We start from the raw sequence: 20,842 nt of genomic DNA on the forward strand, positions 1-20,842 counted from the left end.
TCTTTTCCCACTCCCATACTGTTAGCTCTGGTGTAGTCCAAGGATTTATCCACTGAACCTCCCCTTTTATTTCTCAACTACCTGCTGCATTTTAGCAAAATTGTTTGAAAACACAGTAGTCAGCTTTCATGGGTATATGCAAGCACTCAGTTCCACCATTGAATTACCTCTCTTGATTATTCTATTCCTGTAAAAGAAGAACAGAAATTTCCTCAAACTAATACTGGGAAAACAGAAGCTATCATTGGTTCCACAAAATCCTTTCACGAGACATCAACTACATCCTTCTCCCCAGCAACTGAGGCTGAACAAGACTTTTTGTAAGAGTTGAGTTATCAGCCACATATTCAAGCCACTATAAAGACCAGCTATATCTATCTCTGAACCATTACTGGACACCACTACTGCCTTTGCTCATTCATGTTCCAGTCTTGACTATTCCAATTTACCCCTGGCCAGCCTTTTACATTCTACTGCATTCTGATGAAGTGTCATACCATACTTGAAAAATTAACTTTTTTTGTCTCTCTACAGATGCTGTTAGACCTACAGAGTTTCTCCAACATTCTGTGTGTTTGTTTCAGGCTTCCAGCATTAAGACTATTATGCTTGTATCTTACTCTCTGTAATCTTGGAAGTCACCCAAAACTCTGCTGCCTATGCCTCAACTCACAACAAGTTCCATTCACCTAATAGTCCTATGCTCACTGATTTACAATGGTTTTCAGTAATGCAGCACAGGAGTTTTAAAATTCTCTTTCTTGTTTTCAAATGCCTCCATGACATTATCCCTTTCACCACTATCCCTCCGGCCATTCAGGATCTCTGCTCCTCCAATTCAGGCCTCTTGAGCATCCCAAATTTTAATCATCCACTATTAATGTTGTGTATGGCTAATACTTCACCTCTTCCTCATCCAGTTAGTTAGATGTTCTAACAATTATTATCCAGAATATGATATCCACAAAAGTATTAGAATCCACCAACCTCAAAATTATTTCTAGCCCTGTATGAAAATAGAGAAATCACAGTTGTTTGTCCAAACTGCTCACTGATTTCAACTAAAATGTAATATGGAGTATTTTGTACATTTTTCTTTGAAATCATTTTAAAACTGTAAACAGCCATATAAAATTATTTATCCAATGCCTTTCTATATTATTAAATAATTGTATGGATAGCATCAATATTTTTAATTTTTGTCAATAAAACACATTTCTTCAAAAATTACTAACGATGAGAGAGGATTTTATAAAAACAGTTACTTACAAAAGTAGATTACAGCATAAAAGGAAGGAAAAGAGCAGCTTGTCCTTCTCAAATAGAGAGCGGCAAACATTGGAATACAGGTTATAAGTGAAGTGATCATTCAGGTAACGAAGACGCTTCTCCAAGATTTTAGACTTATTACTAGTGAGGAAATCATAAGACCATATATTATGAAACCAATTATCAAACTATATTCTACAGTATGGATGTCTAAATGTTTTGACTTAGTAGCACACATAGAATGGAAAATGGCAAGATTTTTATAAACAAAAATAATATAAAGGACCAAATTTAGGAATTTTTAAATTTGGATCAAAAGACTCATCATTCCTAGAAACTTTTATAAAGAGAGTATTTTTGTTTACTTCAGGCCTTTATACGCCACTGGTCAGAATAATGCACCATTGATTTATCTTGATTTGCTTCTTTTTGGCAATAATGCAGGCTATTTCATTTTCTCATTATTCCATACAGTTTATATATATTATTGAATTATCATAACAGAAAAAATTCAAAGGTCTATATCCAAAATTTTTACTTGTCTTTTCTCTTTACAAATGTGATGTTAAACATTTTTATTTCAGACCTCCAGGATTTGCTGTTTTTCATACATTTCACATTCTTATTTTTTCACCAAAACTCTTAAATAATATAATTTCTAAACTTTCCATTTCAAAAACTAGATTAATTTCTGTTATTTTCCCCAACTTAACCTATCAATCTTGATGAGTACAATACCATCAATCAATTCTTCCTTCTGGTGCACACTCAAATCAAAATGTATTTTCCTTCTTGATTTATTGGCTCTGATCTGCTTTCCATCCCTGTCTGGTATCCCTTCATATTTGCTATTCTAATCTGCTTTGCCTGTGACTTTGGAATTATCCATCACAGAGTGAACGTTGCCAAGGTCTTTCAAAATTTCTATATTTGTTGAACTCAAGTAGCATATAAAGCAGGCAGAGTCAAAAATGTGCCATCAAGCTGAATGCCACATTTTACATTCTGTTTGTGTATAACAGATCAAATATGGACTATGGGTGTAACTTATGCACTACTATCTGTGATCTACTACACCACTTAGATGTTATATTTCTTTTTATCACCTCTGAGCATTACTCTCTACAACCTAGTCAAATGTAATTGGGAAACGCAAATGTGGGTTCTTTGTGAAAATGCTGCTCTTAAGCTTCACAAAGAAAAAGTAAATGACTTAGGAAGATTCAGGGGACCTTTAAACATGGTGAATAGGATCTAGGTCTGGAAATCTGGATCCCATTTTTGGCAAATCTTATCTTCAGGATAGGGGAAAGTTCATGGGCTGTGAAACACAAAGGAATAGTTTATGAACTGACTGGACCATTTAAACTCATTGTGCAGGATAAGCAGATCTGATTTCCACTCCATTAAATGCCACAATTTGCATTATGTATCCCATTATGAAATGCTTTAGATGTAAATGCTATTTAAGTACAGATATGTAATAAAATAGTCAAATATCATGTATTTTAAATCTCCTTTACATTTTAAATAAAATTGCCTGCCTATGGGTGGGAGATTGAAAATATCAGTTCCATATTTTTCAACAGATGTTTGTTGACATAACCCTAAGGGTGATCATTACTGCATATTTCTGTTTGACAACTTTAACGACCTTTCTTTATCATAGTGGAGGATTGTAAGTTCACAGGTTAATTCACAGCTGTAAGACATTATTAAGGGGTCATTTTTCTTTGATGTGGTGTTATAAATATAAATATTTGTTCTTGAAATTTAGTGTTTCAGAATTAAATGTATTGAATGTGTTTTCATGAATACTTTTCTCTATAATGAAAAATGTAATAGATACTTAGAGATTTATTTTATTTCATTTTGGCATGGCATCTGAGATTTGCCTGTAGTGGGTATAAGGTAAGTTGGTATGCATGGTGGAAAAGCAAAAGGTGGTCATGAGTTGGGATTAAGTTGACATAGGACCTATAACAGGGCCACAGAGATGGGTGGAGGTGTATGGTTAGCATGAAGAGTAATAAGGGTCATTGGACATGGGGGGGAAGAGTATTGGTTGGCATGGAGGATATGAGGCACCATTGGGAGTGAATAGACAGGCTTGGACTGGCCTGAATATGCTTAGAATAAGGCATGGAGATTTGATTTGAGGGATGGAGGGCCAGAGAGCTTAACACTTAACCACACAACCAGGACTAAATCCAAGGATACTAAGGCAAGCCTTTTAACCTGCCTGCACTGACACTAAGCAGTGCCTCTGATCTATGTCTGGGGCAGCAGATCCAAATCTATCCCATATCCCCCAAATTGACAGTTAGCTTAACTTTTCTCCAAGGTGGGTTCTTTTGTTAAAATAACTTTGGCAGCCTCTTGTGAATATGTTTAGTAACTGATCGCTATGGTAGACAAGCTGCAGAAATAAAACTGCTAATCCATGAAGTCAGGTTTCACTCTGAGATTTTACTTGTTCTGCATTACCATCAGCAGGACCATAACAGATGCACTCATTCCCTCCAACTCTATTGTTTTCAAGATTCTAAACATCCATTACTACTGAGATATCAATGTTTCCTTCCAATGCATGCCCACCCCTGGCCTCTCTTTTATCCTCTATGCCTAAGCTGTACATCATTAATTTTAAGAAGGGTGACTCCCAGTCCTTCATTGAATTGTGATTCTGTCAAACAATTGAAATGTCCTACAATTTTGATATTCCTACCTGTCATGGATAGAGTGGACATACAGCATGACAAACCAGCTCAGAGAGTACTGATACATAGGGTCTATATTGGCCAGGTCTGCAATGCTGAAGAAAAGAATAGCAGAATGCTTAGCAATTGGTCTGTATCCTTCACGAGATTCTGCAATCTTCAGTTCAGTCCTTTCAGCGATCTAAAACAGATGATAAATAATATAAAGTGAATAAAGGGTGTAAAATAGCTGTAGATCTAGCAGTAATTGTACCAATAACTAACAATACCACTCATGCCTTCTTTGTGGAATAGAAAGTGGACATTTAATAATGCGTAATACAGCAGAATTACTTGATAATCTAACTGTAAAACCCATGCTGTAAATGGTGACCACAATATGATTTAATTTGATATTTGGTTTAAAGAGAAAAGTAAGATTCAAATCCAAGATTTTAAATTTAAGTAGAGTCATAGAGTCATACAGCATGGAAACAGACTCTTCAGTCTGATTGGTCCACATCGACCATGTTCCCAAACTAAACTAGTTCCACTTGCCTGCGTTTGGCTAATTTCCTTCCAAACCTTGACTATTCATGTACTTACTCAAATGTCTTAAATGTCATAAAATGTTGCATCCACCACTTCCTCTGGCAGTTCATTCCACACACAAAGCAGTCTCTGTGTAAAAAAGTTACCTCTCCAGTCTTTTTTAAAACCTTCCCCTCTCATCTTAAAAATATGCCCCCTTGTTTTGAATTCCCCCACAGTTAGGGAAAGGACCCATGCAATTTACCTTATGTATGCCCATCATGATTTTATATACTTCTGTAAGGTCATCCCTCAACTTGCTACGTTCCAGTGAAAGAAGGTCCCAGCCTATCCAGCCTATACTTAAAACTCAAAACTTCCATTCCCAGCAATATCCTGGTACATTCCCAGCAACATTTCTGAACCCTCTCCAATTTAATAATACCCTCCGTTAGCAAGGCAAGCAGAACAGAATAATTTGTATCCAAGTGCACAATAAAGGAAGAGGACAAAATATCAGAGGTAGAAGGGAATCCAACAATAAATCCAAAATTTGATAGATATATTCAAAATCAAGAAGGGTTTTGAACCAGAGGCAACATGAAGAAATATATATTTACAGCAAGTTGTTACATTCTATAATGCATTTCCAATGGAAACTAGATAAATACATATGAAAGAGCTACAGAAAAACAACAGGAATGGAGAAATATTAGATGGCTCTAACAAAGAGTTAGCAAGGGAAAAGATGCTGCAAAATGTTCATCTCTATGTGCTCTGCATCAAACTATGATACTGTCAAAAGAAATTAAGAAATTATTTGTACTCAATGTTGATAAATCTATAGGACTTGATGCTATGCACATTAGGACTTTGAAAGAAATTGGTGTGAAAATTGCAGGAGCAATAATCATAATATCCCAAAACTCCAACGATTTGGAAATTGATAAGAAAATGGGAAATGTTGCTATTATTTAAGACTGGAGGTTAAGTGAATCTAGACATGCCTATCTGTTTAATGTTGGTTTTAAGGTATCGTAATGAATGATAATTTAAACAAACATGAGCATCAATATAGATTTATTATACCCAATTAAACTATCTAAAATTTTGAGGAGTTCATTTACAAAATGAACAGGGAGCCATGTATATTGCCTTAAGGACTTCCATAGATATCATGCAGAAGGAATTATCACCAAAACATAGCTCTCATGATGTAAGAGGTAACCGTGGATATGAACTAATAAGTGGTTTGAATGTAAGAGAGTAGAGATAATTGGAACGTGACAAATTCTGATCCCCAGCGATGAGTCCCAGCCTTCTACCATAAACATCAGTAACATGGATGAAGGGATACAAGTTAAATATCTAAGATTTTAGGTGCCACTAAATTTGGAGGAACAGTAAGATAGGAGCAGAAAAATACAAAGGCAAATTTAAGCAAGTGTAAATATGGGGTAATTCATTTAGGACCAAAAATAGTTTTTTTTAAATAGTGAGGGGCTCGAAACTGTGAATAACAAAAGGTGTCAAGGTGCACAAATGTTTCATAGGATACAGGTACAAGGAGTACTCAATTGTCAGCCTTTCTCCCAAGAGCACTGGAATACAAAAGGGAGGAAGTTATGTTTAACTTGGCGAATGTTTTGTCAGGCATCACCTACAGTACAGATTCAGGAAGGATACAGTAGTGGGCTTGATGTGGTCAACCTGGGTTTAGAAACATTTTTGACAATTTCCTACATAAAAAAATGATCAGAAATGTAAGATTCCATGGAGCCCAAGGGCAGGTAGCAAATTAGATCCAAAACTGGCTCAAGTGGCAGGCAATAAATAAGAATGGCCAACAGGTGCTCATGTGAGTCAAAGACCAGTTCCTATTGAGTTCCACAAGATGCGCTACTAGCTCCATTACTTTTAAATGCAATTTAGACTTAGATGGAAAAGGAGTGATTAATAAATTTGCAGATGATAAAATAAATTGGATGTCTGGTTTATAGTGAGGAAGAAAGGTATGTACTGCAGATAATTATCAATGCACTGTTTAGGTAGGCAGAAAAATAACAAATTGAATTCAATCCAGTGGAATACGAAGTAATGGATTTAAAGAGAACAAGACAAGGGAATACACAATAAATGGTAGAATACTGATAGGTGTATAGGAATATAGGGGCCTTGAAGTGGTTGTCTCTACATCTCTGAAGATAGCCAGACAGGCAGATAAGGTGGCTAAGGTCATTTGGATACTAGCCTTTATTAGATGAGGCATTAAATGTAAGAAAAAGGACATTAAGCTAGAATGATATTAAAATATCGATAAGCCACAGCAAAAGTGCTGAATTACAGAAAGGATGCAATAGCATCAGCGAGAGCACAGTGGTGATTTATGATGATGATAATGCCAGCAATGGAGAATTTTAGCAATGACAGAAAATTGAATGGGATAGAATTGATTCCTTTGGGACAGAGAAGGCTGAAAGGAGTTTTAAATAAAGTGTGTAAAATTATGATGGGCCTCATAGAGAGACTAGGAAGGAACTATTTCCATTAGTAGAGAGTCAAAGCCAGTGGTAGTAGACTTAAAGTAATTGGCAGTAGATTCCGGGGGATTTGAGAAGAAATCTTTTATCCAAAAAAGGTGGTAGGAGTCCTTACTGCCAGAAAGACTTGTAAAGGTAGAAGGTAAAATTAAATAACATATACTGGATGTGCCATTCCTACCAAGAGCTAGAAAGTGGGATAGGCTAGATAGCTCTTTCTTGGATTGCAGAGATAAAATGAGCCAAATAATTTCCTTCTCCATTGTAAATTTGTTCTGTTCCTACATTTTGCTCCTCACTCCATTACTAAAATGCTATTAAATAAACATTTTGGTGGTAACCCATAATGCAATGGAGCAAGATAAAAAATTCACATGAAAGGAACAGGTTTCTCAAACAAAAATCCATGTTACATTGATTTCCAAAAAATAAGCATTGAATGTAGGTATTGAGAACTCATTGTTGGATTCCTACCTGCTGTTTTTTGCTGATCTCATTAGACATAATTTTGGCAGAGTCCAGGATTTTAATTGCACTCTCGTCTTCCAGAATGTTTCCTTCAGAGCCCTCAAGGGTCTCAAGAATTTTATCCTCAATTTCCTTCAACTGCTTCTTATTGGATGCAGATTGTAATATTAGTGCATTCCGCTCTTCCTCCAGCTCAGGTCTGGTCAGGCACATGAAAAACAATTTTGTGCTTAAAAATTTACTATATTTATAAAATTTTTTAAACAAAAACAAAATACTGTTTCAAATAATGTGTTTTCATAGCTACTGAAGACTAAAGTAAAAGCAAGTTACGCCAAAAGTAGAGGACACATGATGACAGCAAGTCAGTTAGTATGCAATGTACACTGATATTTCTCCAGACATTCCTCTTTTCATTAAAAGAAACAAAAATTTGCATGCACTAGCATTTATAGCCACAATGTACCTAAGGTTACCTAATATCCATGGTCAACAAAGAAAAATATCATTCACAACTAACTGTGATAATTCTAGTCTTCCCACTTGCATTGGTTTGAGCACATACATTTCATCAAGTATCTCTAAACTGTTCAGGTCTTTCAATTATTTACGTGGAAGTTAGTCTTGCCAGTTTTTCTGGTATCCTTTTGTTCCCAGGCTGATGGGTCTTCCCTGGGGCCTGTTGATTTTTTATGAGTGTTTGATCAGAACAAGGTACTTCTTTTTCAGATTCAATGTTTCTGCTAGGTTGACAGCTTCTAGGGTATGTCCAGTTGTTATTGCTACAGTTTTGATTTGAACAAAATCTGCTTCTTGTTCTGTATACCAGCATACTTACCAGTGAGCTTAGCACTCCTGATGACAAATTCGACAAGAAGTTTGCTAGATTGTTCATAAATCCAACAAATCATCTCATTGCTTTCATATCTGCTGTATCTTTATTGGAGTTCTCCCCTTCTCAGGATCCAGATGAAGTCCTTTCATGTCAGCTCATGGCATCTTTAACTGCATCTTTCTCTGTCCTTTCTTCCTTATCACATTTTTTCTTCTACTGTTCTATGATAATTGCCTCCTCAGCTTTCACTTGTAGGTGGCGTGGTGGTTCAGTGGTTAGCACTGCTGCCTCATAGCACCAGGGATCCAGGTTTAATTCTACCCTCAGGTGATTGTGTGGAGTTTGCATGTTTTCCCTGTGTCTGTGTGGGTTTTCTCCAGGTGCACTGATTTCCCTCCACAGTTCAAAGATATATAGGTTAGATGATTGGCCATGCTAAATTACATAGTGTCTGAGGATGTGCAGGCTAGCTGGATTAGCTATGGGAAATGCAGGGTGATAGGTTAGGGGAGGTGGGATGCTTTCAGAGTGCCTGCTTCTGTACTGTATAATCATCAGATGCCAGCTCCTCAAAGAAAGACTCCTTGACTTTTTCTTTCTTTCCATTTTTTAGTACCTCCGCTGTCAATGGGACTTATATCTACTAGATGTTACCTTTCGGTTTGCGTATGTGAGTAGATGCTGAGTTGGTCTCACATTCTCATGCACTTTGAGATTGTTTACTGAGAAGACATTCAGGACCTGTAACATCAGTTCATTTGTTCACCAGTTAGTTGCCTGATGATTGTCAAAATGCTACAAGTTTCTTATGGCATATGTCTGTCACCAGTTCAAGCTTTAGGCTTACTTCAACTGAGAAACACATATTATTGGAACTCCATATCTTTAATCTTCCCATTTATCTCTTAGCTTTGTTTGTCTTCTTGGAATTATTATTATTCAACATATTCCAACATCAATGTTACATTTAAAGCTTTATTGTTGGATCACCATTTTTGTTACTTCAAACAGGTCTGCAAAGATGATGATGTTTCACATAGCATTGGTGTTTATCTGACACTTCTGATTTGCTTGATGCCTCATTGACCAAGCACTGTGCCAGTATGGCTCCCCACTCAGTCAGTTCTCCCACTCACTGCAGGTAAAGTACACATCATTGTTGTGACCTCATGGGATTCCTGGTCCTTATGGCATATTTAAAAGACCATTGTGCACTGGTCAAGCTCTTGAGAATCTGAAGCTGGCCTGCACAGTGCATGTCATTTGCCTTGGAGATGAGAGACAAGCAGAAAATGGCACCTTACATTTCAGGCAGGGACATGGAAGGGACCCATCTTCCTACTCTGGGACTGGCAGAGTAAGCCAGCCTGATCTGAACTTGCCACCAGAGTTTTAACTGTCTGGAAGAATGCTCAGAAATAAGATCTGCCAGGGCATGTGCCACTATTTTCCCTTTGTTACCACACTCACTCTCTCTTTCTCTCCTTCTGAATCCACCTCATGAGGGAGAGGCTGGTACTTGGAGGATGACAATGTCCATGCATGGGGGTTACATGTGGTTGCCGTCCATAGAGCCTCACTTGAAATGTTGGTGACTGATGTTAAAAATGGAGGGCCTTAGGAACAAGCAGCAAGTTGAACTCACCAAGTAACCTGACTTTCACTTCAGGAATTTGTGGGGTCTAGTTTCCATTCAATAGATGAAGAATGGGAATCTGCATATTAATGAATTGAAATTAATAGCAAGACGTTAACTCATGCTGCTTCAGGCTGGATGGCTGGTTTGCAATACAGAGTAATGCCAACAGGATGGGCTCAATTCCTATTCCAGTCGATGTTACCATGAAGGACTCTCCTTCTCAACCTCTCGTTTCACCTGAGGCATGGTGACCCTCAAGTTAGACCACCACTAGTTGACTCTCTCGAATGAGAGTGCGGCCCTATGGTCCTCTGGGTCTATGGTCTCTTTATCTTTAATGAATACAAATAGGCCTCTGGCAGCTTGCTAGTGTCTTACCGTTCAATATTCAGTTGGAAAATGGGAATTCTTGCCATCAAGTTGAAAAGCTCCTTGATGGACATCTCACCTGATTTCCAACTTTCTTGACATGGCCTGTATCTTTAAGGAGCTAGGAAAATTCTGCCTATTGATTTTCCTCTGGGAGTGGAAAGAAAAAATTCAATTTTGTCTCATATCTCCTTTCATTTTCACAACATCAGGAAGTAGAAAATTCACAATCATTCTGATTCCCCTGTCTAATATGAGTATATGAAGAGAGAGATCTTAGATACTACATTAGAAAACTGTATTTGAGAATTTAGCGTGCACAGATATAAATAAAGAGATGTTATAGAACAAAAGGAGATGAAGAGTTAAGGAGAGATAAAAGGAGCAAGGGACCACAGGGATAGAGTGTATGTTCAGGCACACACAATACTTAGATGTAGTAGCATCAGTATTGTTTTAAAAAAACAAGATAAAGCAGATAGCTTGGATTGTCACTTCTGTAAAACAAAATAGAATTTTTGAATGGTACATATTCTAAAGGCTGAATATACCTCTCCTTAGCAACAACAATCCCCAACAGCTGGTCCTCAAGACCCTCAGGAGTGATCATAAAGTTGAGAAGGGAAACCTTTGTTGCCAGCTCTGGCAAGTAGTGTGGATTTCTCAGCTTTGTTGTTATATAGAGTCGGAAATCTTTTGAATATTCAATAATTATCTCACCCAGTTTGATAGATTCCACACCACCTGAAAACAGAGGAAAGAAAACCATTTCAAAGTTTTGACAAACAAGAAAACATTTTTCTAAGAAACATCAATACCCGATGTAACATATCAGCCCAAGCATAAAAATATTTTACAAACTTATTTTGAAGTGAACCTTTTTTTTCAAACATGCTGATTTTCAGAAGATTCATTCCCAGGTTAAAGTGCCAATGTCAGTATTTATGATTCAGCGTAGTTGCCATTGTAATTGAGGTTGCAGGTCACCTTGAGCAAAGTTAAAAATCACACAACACCAGGTTATCGTCCAACAGGTTTATTTGGAAGAATTAGCTTTCAAGGTGCTGGCTCTTCATCAGGTGCCTCTTCATCAGCAGTGCCTTGAAAGTTAGTGCTTCCAAATACATTTGTTGGACTATAACCTGGTGTTGTGTGATTTTTAACTTTGTCCACCCCAGTCCAACACTGATTCCTCCAAATCATGACTTTCTTGAACAGTTGACAGTTGATGTCCATATGGTGAAGGTACTCCCATGATTCTGAGAAGTGAAGTGTGGAAGGATTTTCACCTTGCAATGTTGAAGGAACATCCTTCATTTGAAATGTCAAAATTAGGAAGGCGATCTGCAGCATGTTCTAAAAATCACTCCTCAATATTATTTTCATTACCCCATGTGGATACACATACATAATGCATTAAAACACATCATATAGGTTGCTGTCAATTGTAAGAGAGACATTTATCATTGGTACTTGACTAAGATATTAGTTCCTCCATCCTCAAAGCTATTTTTTCATGCTTTCAAATACCAATACCATGGTGATTCAGTTTGTATACATGAGTTCACACTGAGACATATATGAACCAAAAATTGCCAATTTTACTTGCATCAGCCCAGGTCAGTTTGAAGAAAGATATTTTGCCTTAGGTAAGTAAAAGTAAAATTAAGGTCTTCACCCAGCAAGTGAAAGTATAGTATGAAACATGCAAATGTAAAATGTGCAGTTATATGATTGAGAATATTCAGTCAGAGAAAAAAAAATCACTATTGTAATTCAAAGTAGAGGACTAAAAATATTTGCATCAAATGTTAGGATGACCATTTCTAAAATGACAGTAGCAGTTAGATACCTTGTTTAAAAACCTGTTTGAGCAAAAGAGGCTCAAGTGATGGATCCAGTTCCTCACCAACATTTTCCAATAGGAGAGGTGTGCCAAATTGGATGCAATTCTCTAGTGTTCGCATGTAATCCAAGTCTGTCAACTTTGCAATACTCAGTTTATTATCACGCTCAGAATTTCTCACCCATTTATTGGCTTGGCCTTGTGGATCAATCATTAATGGCCTGTAATCAGTACAACCATAATAACAATTTAGTTAATCCTTTACAGAAGAAGTCAATTCAAGTACTTTTCATAGGTCTAATTTGTATTATTTGAACTTACACTTATTGTTAAAAAGTACATCTTTGTAGTGTTGATGTAGCCAGCAAAAGTTAAAGGCCATCAAAGCAGTGAGCCATCAGCACACTGTGCTTAAAAAGGTGTTAACACGAGACAGGTTCTAAAAAATAAATAGCCTCTCAGACAGATTTGTGTCAGGTTCAGTCAATTTGGCATGCATTGGTTAGTGAATATATAGAAACATAGAAAATGGGAGCAGGAATAGGCCATTTGGCCCTTTAGGCTTCCTCCATCAATCAATAAGATTGTTTCCGTTTAGTCCTAAGGACTCTTTCTAACTCCTTCTTGAAAACAATCAATGTTTTGGCCGTGTCTGTTTTCTGTGTCAGTGAATTCCATCAGCTCAGCACTCTCTGGGTGAAGAAACTTGTTCTCATCTCAATTCTAAATGGTCTGCCCTGTATCCTTGAACTGTGAACCCTGGTTCTGAACTTTTCAGTCTCTGGGAACTTCCATACTGCATTTGCCCTGTACAGACCTGTTAGGTTCCTATGAAATCTCACAATATTCTTCTAATCTCAACTGAATATAATCCAAAATGATCCAGTGTAACTGCATACATCAGTCCTGCAATCCCAGGAATCAGTCTGGTAAATATCCAGTTGCACTCCCTGAACAGTCTTCCTCAGATAAGGAGACCAAAATGGCACACAATACTCAGGTGTGGTCTCACCAAAGTCCTATACTATTGCAGCAAGACATCCCTTCTCCTGCACTCGATTCCCCTTGTAATGAAGGTCAAAGTACTATGTCTTCTCCACCCACTGTTACATGCTTACTTTCAGTGACTGGTGTATAAGAACACAGAGATCTAATTGAAATTTGCTATTAGATCATTACGTTTATAGGTGCTTTACCAGTTCTCAAATAATGTTTCTTTAAATTGATGGAAATTTAATGTCCTAAAAAATTAGTTTGCTCCCATGTTCAAGTGTGGCATTATGATTCAGGCTAACACATACATATCCCATTAAGGCAGACAACACACACATTTCATGCAGCCTTCTTGCTTCAATAATGTTAGCATTCAGCTAGTCCTGTGCTGCTAAGTGGTGTCTAGATGTTCAATGGGCAGCCCTTTCCAAATCTATCACCGCTCAGATAATAATTTGCCTTTCTGTATTTGCTGCCAAACTGGATACCTCACATTAATCAACATAATACTTCATATGCCTACTCACACAATTTATCCAAATCGCATTTAATGAATCTCCTCACACTTTACCCTGCATCCTCCTCACACTTTACCCTGTCACTCAGCTTTGTGTCATCTGCAAGCCTAGAGACATTATACTTAGTTTCTTCATATAAATCAATAACATATATTGTGATATATACTCTGGTGGTGGCCTCCATACACAAATCTTTAACATATATATATACTATGCCCTATATAATATCAACTGAACACACACTTAACTGTACCTGAGAGGTCATGGAGCCTCTGCTTGCCAGGAGAGGTGACTTTATTATCTCATCTCTAAACAGAGAGAAGCAGAAGGAGCAAGTACATGGCTTTGCCAGGTTAAAGTATTCCCAATGATGTGGGAAGCCATAAAATGCAGGTGACCATGTCTAGACTATTGTATTGACATCTGCTGACCTGGCAGCAGCCATGATATGGGAGTCCTATCTCTCTCTCTGGCATGTTTTCTATTTGGTGTCCTTATAGCCACATCCTGCAACAGTCAGCTGCAGTTTCCTTACAATAAGAGCGACCGGACAACCTTAAGCAGTACAGTTTTCCTGAAAAACATGTTCGCTATGAAAGCTGCTGGGCCGCTTCTTGAACATTCACACACCACTTGGCAGCACAGGACTAGCTGAATGCTACAATCATTAAAGTCAGGAGGCAGCATGAAATATATGTGTTGTCTGCCTCAATGGGATAGAGATATGTTATCCTGAATCACAACACTGCACTTGAAAATGGGAGCAAATTCATTTTTTACACCATTAAGTTTCCATCAATTTAAAGCAGCATTATTTGAGAACTGATAAAGCATCTATAAATGTAATGATCTAAAAGCAAATTTCAGGCATTGTTCAACAGTAGTTTGATTACTGTGGCAACAAATACTTCAATCTGAAAACCTTGAAGCAGCTGTGTTTGTTGCTGTAAACAGATTGGCAATCATGGTCTACTGCACATATGAATCTAATAATTAACATGAGTATAAGAAACATATAAAAACAAAGGAACATATAAGATATAGGAGCAGAAATGGCAGAGAAAAGGACCACAGCTCTCCACCTTTTATCTAATAGGTTGACTTTATGAAACTACCAATGATTTTTGCCATAAGTTTCTAAGATTTACCTTTAGTGCATAACATATAGATGAATTTATACTCACCATCTCCTGGAGTTACTAACAATCACACCATTATCAACTGAAAAGTTGTCTGTTGGTAATCCAGCAATGTTCCATGCTCTGATTGTTATAGGATCACCCAGAGTCTTACTGAGTGAGAAATCACCCGAAGATGGGATATTTTTAGACTGTGAACATAAGAAAAACAGTCTGCTAATTAAGTTTATTGAGGAAGAAAACTAGACTACTAGTCTAATAGAAAAACAAAATCAGAACATTTCTGTAAACAACTTCAAAATCTGCGAAAAATGTAAAAGTGAAGGACATTAATGCCGGTTACAAAAAGTTTCAATATTCTGCATCCTTTATCAGCATCAAATACACATACAACGTATCAACATTTATATAACATATTAAACCAACAAGGCATCTATAAATGGCAATACATAATCAAGATTTAGTTGATGAAATTTCAAAAACAAATATACTTCACTGTTTGGAGCCTCAACAAAGTGGCATGAAATATTCAAGTATGAATACCTTGCACATGTTGGTCCAATCAACAATACATTCATGACGAAAAGATGCAGTGAAAGCTCCAAGATAAGCAATGACACCTGCTGAAACTAACACATCCCCAGTCAAGGTATCATATATGTTTTGTAAGTCATCTGCAGCCTTTGACCACCTAGAGGTTAACAAGAGCACATTTCAGAAATGATTTATGTATTGAAATCAATATATGTTCTATGTACGTAAGCTAATTTAAATAAGGATTAGCAAATTAATTACTAGATTCAAAGTAAACTTTCTGAAGACTCCAATTTATTTTTGATGATATCAGTATTATCACTAATATCAGGAAGAATCATAAAAAGAATGATAAACTAGATCCAAAATTGACTAACGAAAAGGAGGCAAAGAGTGACAATAGAGGGATGGTTTCACAACCGGAAGCCTATGACCAGTAGTTTACCTTGGGTTCGCTGCTGGGAGTCTTGCTGTTTATTATTTACATTCATGACTTGTGTATGAATGTAGAATGTATAACGAGTAAGCTTGCAGATGATATGAAATTGGAGGTGTTGATACTGAGACAGTCTCAGGCGACAGTTTGATATTGGTAAATAGGTAGATTGATTAATGTAGTTTGGTGTTTGCTCAACATAGAAATGGTGGGCCAAAGGGTCTGTTTCTATGCTTTATGGCTCAAAATTATATTTATTTAATGTGATAAGTGTGAAGTGATGCACTTTGGCAGGTCTAATAAGGGAAGGACATATATCATAAATGGTAGGTCCCTAGGAAGTACTGAGGAACAAAGGGACCTTGGTGCTCTAGTCCAAAGATCCATAAACATGTCAGCACAGATAGACAGGGTGGTGAAGAAAGATTTTAGGATGCTTGCCTTCATTAGCCAGGGCATTGATTCTAGGAGCAAAGAAATCTAGGAACATAGAAATATAAAACATTGGTTAGGCCATAGAAGGAATACTGTGCTCAGTTCTTATCTCCGCACCATCGGAAGGACGTAATTGCACTGGAGAGTACAGAGGAGATTCATCAGATGTTGCATGGGATGCAAAGTCTCAATTATGAGGAGAGATAAGATAGCTGGGTTTGTTTTCCCTGGAGCAGAGGATGCTGAGGGGGATCTGGTTGAAGTATACAAAATTATGAGTGGAGTAGAGTAGATTGTGAGAATCTCTTCCTCATGGCAGATATTTCCAAGACCAGATGACATATGCTTAAGGAGAAGATCAAGTGGTTTAGATGAGTTATGAAAAATAATTTTTTCACTCCGAAGGTCGTAGCTATATGAAATATACTGCCTGAGAGGACAATAAGGCAGATACTCCTGCAACATTTAAAAAGCATCTAGATGAGTACTGAACTTGCCAAGGAGTAGTAAGTTAAAAATCACACAACATCAGGTTATAGTCCAACAGGTTTATTTGGAAGGACTAGCTTTCAGAAAGCTGCTCTTTGTCAGGTAGCTAGCTACCAGATGAAGGAGCAACGCTCTGAAAACTAGTACTTCTGAATAAACCTGTTGGACTATAACATGGTGTTGTGAGATTTTTAATTTTGTCCACCCCAATCCAACACCAGCACATTCTCATCAAGGAATAGTAAGCTATGGACCAAGTGTAGGTAGATGGATTAATGTAGTTTGGAGTTTGCTCAACATAGAAATGGTGGGCCAAAGGGTCTGTTTCTATGCTCTATGGCTCAAAATTATATTTATTTAAGAAATGCAAGCGAACAGCTAGTTAAATTTAATTTAATTTGTTTTGCGGAGGTTCCAACCCTGACTTGCTAAGACACTGCAACTAGCATGTCTTTTTCAAGCACATCACATCCCTTTTTACTCTTCTACTTCCCCTCCTGGTTCTCATCGCAAGGCAAGAAATTTGAAAATATTGATACCTCAATAGTCACAAAATGCCTTACTGCTACACCTGTGGTTGAATGAGAGTGGGCAGAGACTGATAATTGGTTCTACAATTACAATCATTGTGTCATCGAGATGTACAGCATTGAAACAGACCCTTTGATCCAACTCGTCCATGCCAACTAGATATCCTAACCTAATCAAGTCCTATTTGCCAGCATTTGGCCCATATCGCTTTAAACCCTTCCTATTCATATACCCATTCAGATGCCTTTTAAATACTGCAATTGTATCAGCCTCCACTATTTCCTCTGGCTGCTCATTCCATATACGCACAACCTCTGCGTGAAAAAGTTGCCCCTTAGGTCCTTTTTTTTATCTTTCCCCTCTCACCCTAAACCTATGCCCTCTACTTCTAGACTCCCCCACCCCAGGGAAAATACTTTCTCTTATTTATCCTATCTATGTCCCTCATGATTTTATAAACCTCTATAAGGTCATCCCTCAGTCTCTGACAATCCAGGCAAAACAGCTCCAGCCTGTTCAGCCTCTCCCCATAGCTCAAATCCTCCAACCCTGGCAACATTCTTGTAAATCCTTTTTGAACCCTACCAAGTTTCACAACATCCTTCTGATAGGAAGGAGAACAGAATTGCACGCAATATTTCAAAAGTGCCTTAACCAACGTCCTTTACAGCCGCAACATGACCTCCCAACTCTATACTCAATACTCTGACCAATAAAGGAAAAAATACCAAATGCCTTCTTCACTATATTATCTAAGGAACTGTGAACCTGCACTCCAAGGTCTCTTTGTTCACAACACACCCTAGGACCTTATCATTAAGTGCATAAGTCCTGCTAAGGTTTGCTTTTCCACTTTTCACCTCACTTTTATCTAAATTAAACTCCATCTGACTCTCCTCATCCCATTTGCCCATTTGTTCAAGATCCTGTTGTACTCTGAGGTAACCTTCTTCGCTGTTCACTATACCTCCGATTTTGGTGTCACCTGCAAACTTACTAACATACTTCTTGTGTTCACCTCCAAACCACGTATATAAATGATGAAAAGTAGTGGACCCAGCACTAATCCTTGTGGCACTCCACTGGTCACTGGCCTCCAAGTCTGAAAAGCAGCCCTTCACTACCACAATTATATTGTACCATCACCTTAATCTAATATCTTAGCAAGCTAGTGAGAACCTATGTGCTTTAGAAACTAACCTTGATTTTTCTCCCCCTAGTCCTCCAATCAATTTCTCTGCTCGCTCCAGCTTTTTGGCACACAGGTCTACTTGGAATTCCAGTTGTGCTTTTTCCTCAGTTTTATCTTGAAATGTTTTCTTTAGATCAGCAAGATGATCTTCAACTTCTTTAAGCTCAGCTCTCTTCTGGTTTAGAATTCCCATCGTCTCAGCCAAGGATTTCTGTGCTTCATTCAAACGAGCCTTCTTTGGAGCAACAACCTGAAATCACATTGTCATAGACCATTTTTATTTAATCATTGCACCACTTGCAATATTTGTATTTACTGAAAAAGAGAGAAAAATTCCATTGAAGTTCAAAAATTAAGATAATAAAGAGTAATTAATTAAAATTTCAATGATGAAAGTAAGGAGAGGTTTAGATAAATTCCTTTAGTCAAGAATGGAAGTGGCTGATGCAGGGACAAATTCACAGCCAATTTTCCTCTATGAGCACTATATGCCTAATAGGCATAATGAAGTGCAGTCAGTGTCTATTATTATTCAGAATGCCAGATGCATGGCATGAGTGCACACCAGAGAGATGCCCAACATCGGTTCGGCTTCATATCTGAAAAGTGGGTAAAGGTAAGAACCACAGCTTAAAAGCATAATAAATAGGAGTAGGAGGAGGCCATTCAATAAGACCATGGCTGATCTGATTGTAGTCTTAACTTCACTTTCCTGCTTGCCCGCACAACCCTTGAATATATCAAAAATTCATCAGACTCAGTTTTGAATATATTCAATCACTGAGCCTCACTGCTCTCTGTGTAAGAGAAACCAAAGACAAATTAAAAAAATAAGAACTGACAAAGTAAGTAGGATGGTTAGAGCAACTTGCCACTGAGGCAGCTAGTCAAAGAATATGCATTTGAGAATTTGGTAAGGAGGGGGATTCATCGCAATGAAGGTTGAAATAACTGGCAGATTAAAATCCAAAAAGATCCAAAATTCAAAAAACACAAGAATGAAGACGAAGCAGCAGGAGGGAGAGAGTGATCTACTATTCAATCTGGCAAATGTTTTGAAAAGTGTCATAGAGAAACAGTAAAATAATTCATTGATGGGTATTTTGTTCACTTTTTTCAAAAGTTTTTTTGGAGTATTTTTTAAAACTCTTGTAATTTATTAATAATTGTAAATAAAAGTGACAACACAGTAAAGTTATAAATTGTCAGTAATACCTACTGGAAGAATCTATACATAAATAGCTAGATTAATTTACTACTTTTGGGAAAGGTACATACATAGCTGGAATAAAGAAAATCATAACTCTTAAGTTGGTGGCTCAGTAGTTAACACTGTTGCCTCACAGCGCCAGGGACCTGGGTTCGATTCCCGTCTTGGCGGCTGATTGTGTGGAGTTTGCACATTCTTTCCGTGTCTGTGTGGATTTCCTCCGGGTGCTCCAGTTTCCTCCCACAATCCAAAGATGTGCAGGTCAGATGAATTAGCTATGCTAAATTGCTCATACTGCTAGGTTCATTAGTCAGGGGTAAATTTAGGGGAATAGGTCTGGATGGGTTGCTCTTCGGAGGGTCGGTGAGGACTTGTTGGGCTGAAGGGTCTGTTTTCATACTGTAGGGAATCTAATCTAATGTCTGCACTTTACAGGCATAGGAGGAGAGTTTATTACTAGGTAGGGGTGCTTTATTCTCCTTTCCAATCTTCAGATAACAGTGAATGGTCCAAAAGTAAGCTCCAGATATGAAGGATAGCTCTGCTGTGAGGTCTGTTGGCTCTGTCACATGTGGGAAGTTGTGGATATGTCACATTTGCAGGATGTGTCATCAGCTGAGTGATGTCTGTAGTCACTATAGTGAGAATAACTTGAATAGAACATTTAAGGAGGTGGTCATACTCCCGGCTGGGAGTGTGCAGGCAGAAAGAGAATGGGTTACTGCCAGCCTGTTGAACAGTATAAGGCAGGACGTGCAGGAATAGGAAGGAGGAAGTATAGGTAAGGTGGGAAACCTCACAAACTTTAAAAAGAACATGGATGACCACTTGAAGTGGAATAACATTCAATTTGTAGCACTATGGGTGGCTCAGCTATATGGTTATGGGGAGACAGGAAGTGTGGAATGGGAATAGTAGTAAAAGACTCAATATTAGGGATTACACAGACATTCCTGTGGCCTTAAGTATGATTCTAGCATTGTATGTTGCCACCCTGGATCAGGGTCAAGGATGCCATAGAAACAGTGAAGCACAGAAACATAGAAGATAGGAGCAGAAGTTGGTCATTTGACCCCTCTAGCCTGCTCTGCCATTCATTATGATCATGGCTGATCAATACCCTAATCTTGTCTTCTCTCCATATCCCTTGAACTCTTCACCCACAAAAG

At 37.7% G+C, this 20,842-nt stretch overlaps 1 protein-coding gene across 2 annotated transcripts in view; it reads right to left on the reverse strand.

Annotated features, from left to right (window-relative positions):
- The window catches only part of dnah12 (dynein, axonemal, heavy chain 12), a 284,710-nt gene that overhangs the window by 50,072 nt on the left and 213,796 nt on the right, over positions 1-20,842 (reverse strand). For both annotated transcript variants that reach the window (XM_043708118.2, XM_087994328.1), the window contains 8 exons: positions 18,472-18,713; positions 15,390-15,537; positions 14,892-15,037; positions 12,203-12,417; positions 10,902-11,094; positions 7,514-7,706; positions 3,998-4,170; positions 1,270-1,410 (listed from right to left, as the gene is read on the reverse strand). In XM_043708118.2, the coding sequence (XP_043564053.1) occupies positions 1,270-1,410; positions 3,998-4,170; positions 7,514-7,706; positions 10,902-11,094; positions 12,203-12,417; positions 14,892-15,037; positions 15,390-15,537; positions 18,472-18,713 (1,451 nt within the window). The remainder of the gene's footprint in view (positions 1-1,269; positions 1,411-3,997; positions 4,171-7,513; positions 7,707-10,901; positions 11,095-12,202; positions 12,418-14,891; positions 15,038-15,389; positions 15,538-18,471; positions 18,714-20,842) is intronic.

This window comes from Chiloscyllium plagiosum, unplaced genomic scaffold (assembly GCF_037043375.1).
Source record: "Chiloscyllium plagiosum isolate Xiang-an unplaced genomic scaffold, Cpla_swu_hap1 HiC_scaffold_14, whole genome shotgun sequence".
NCBI lineage: Eukaryota > Metazoa > Chordata > Chondrichthyes > Orectolobiformes > Hemiscylliidae > Chiloscyllium > Chiloscyllium plagiosum.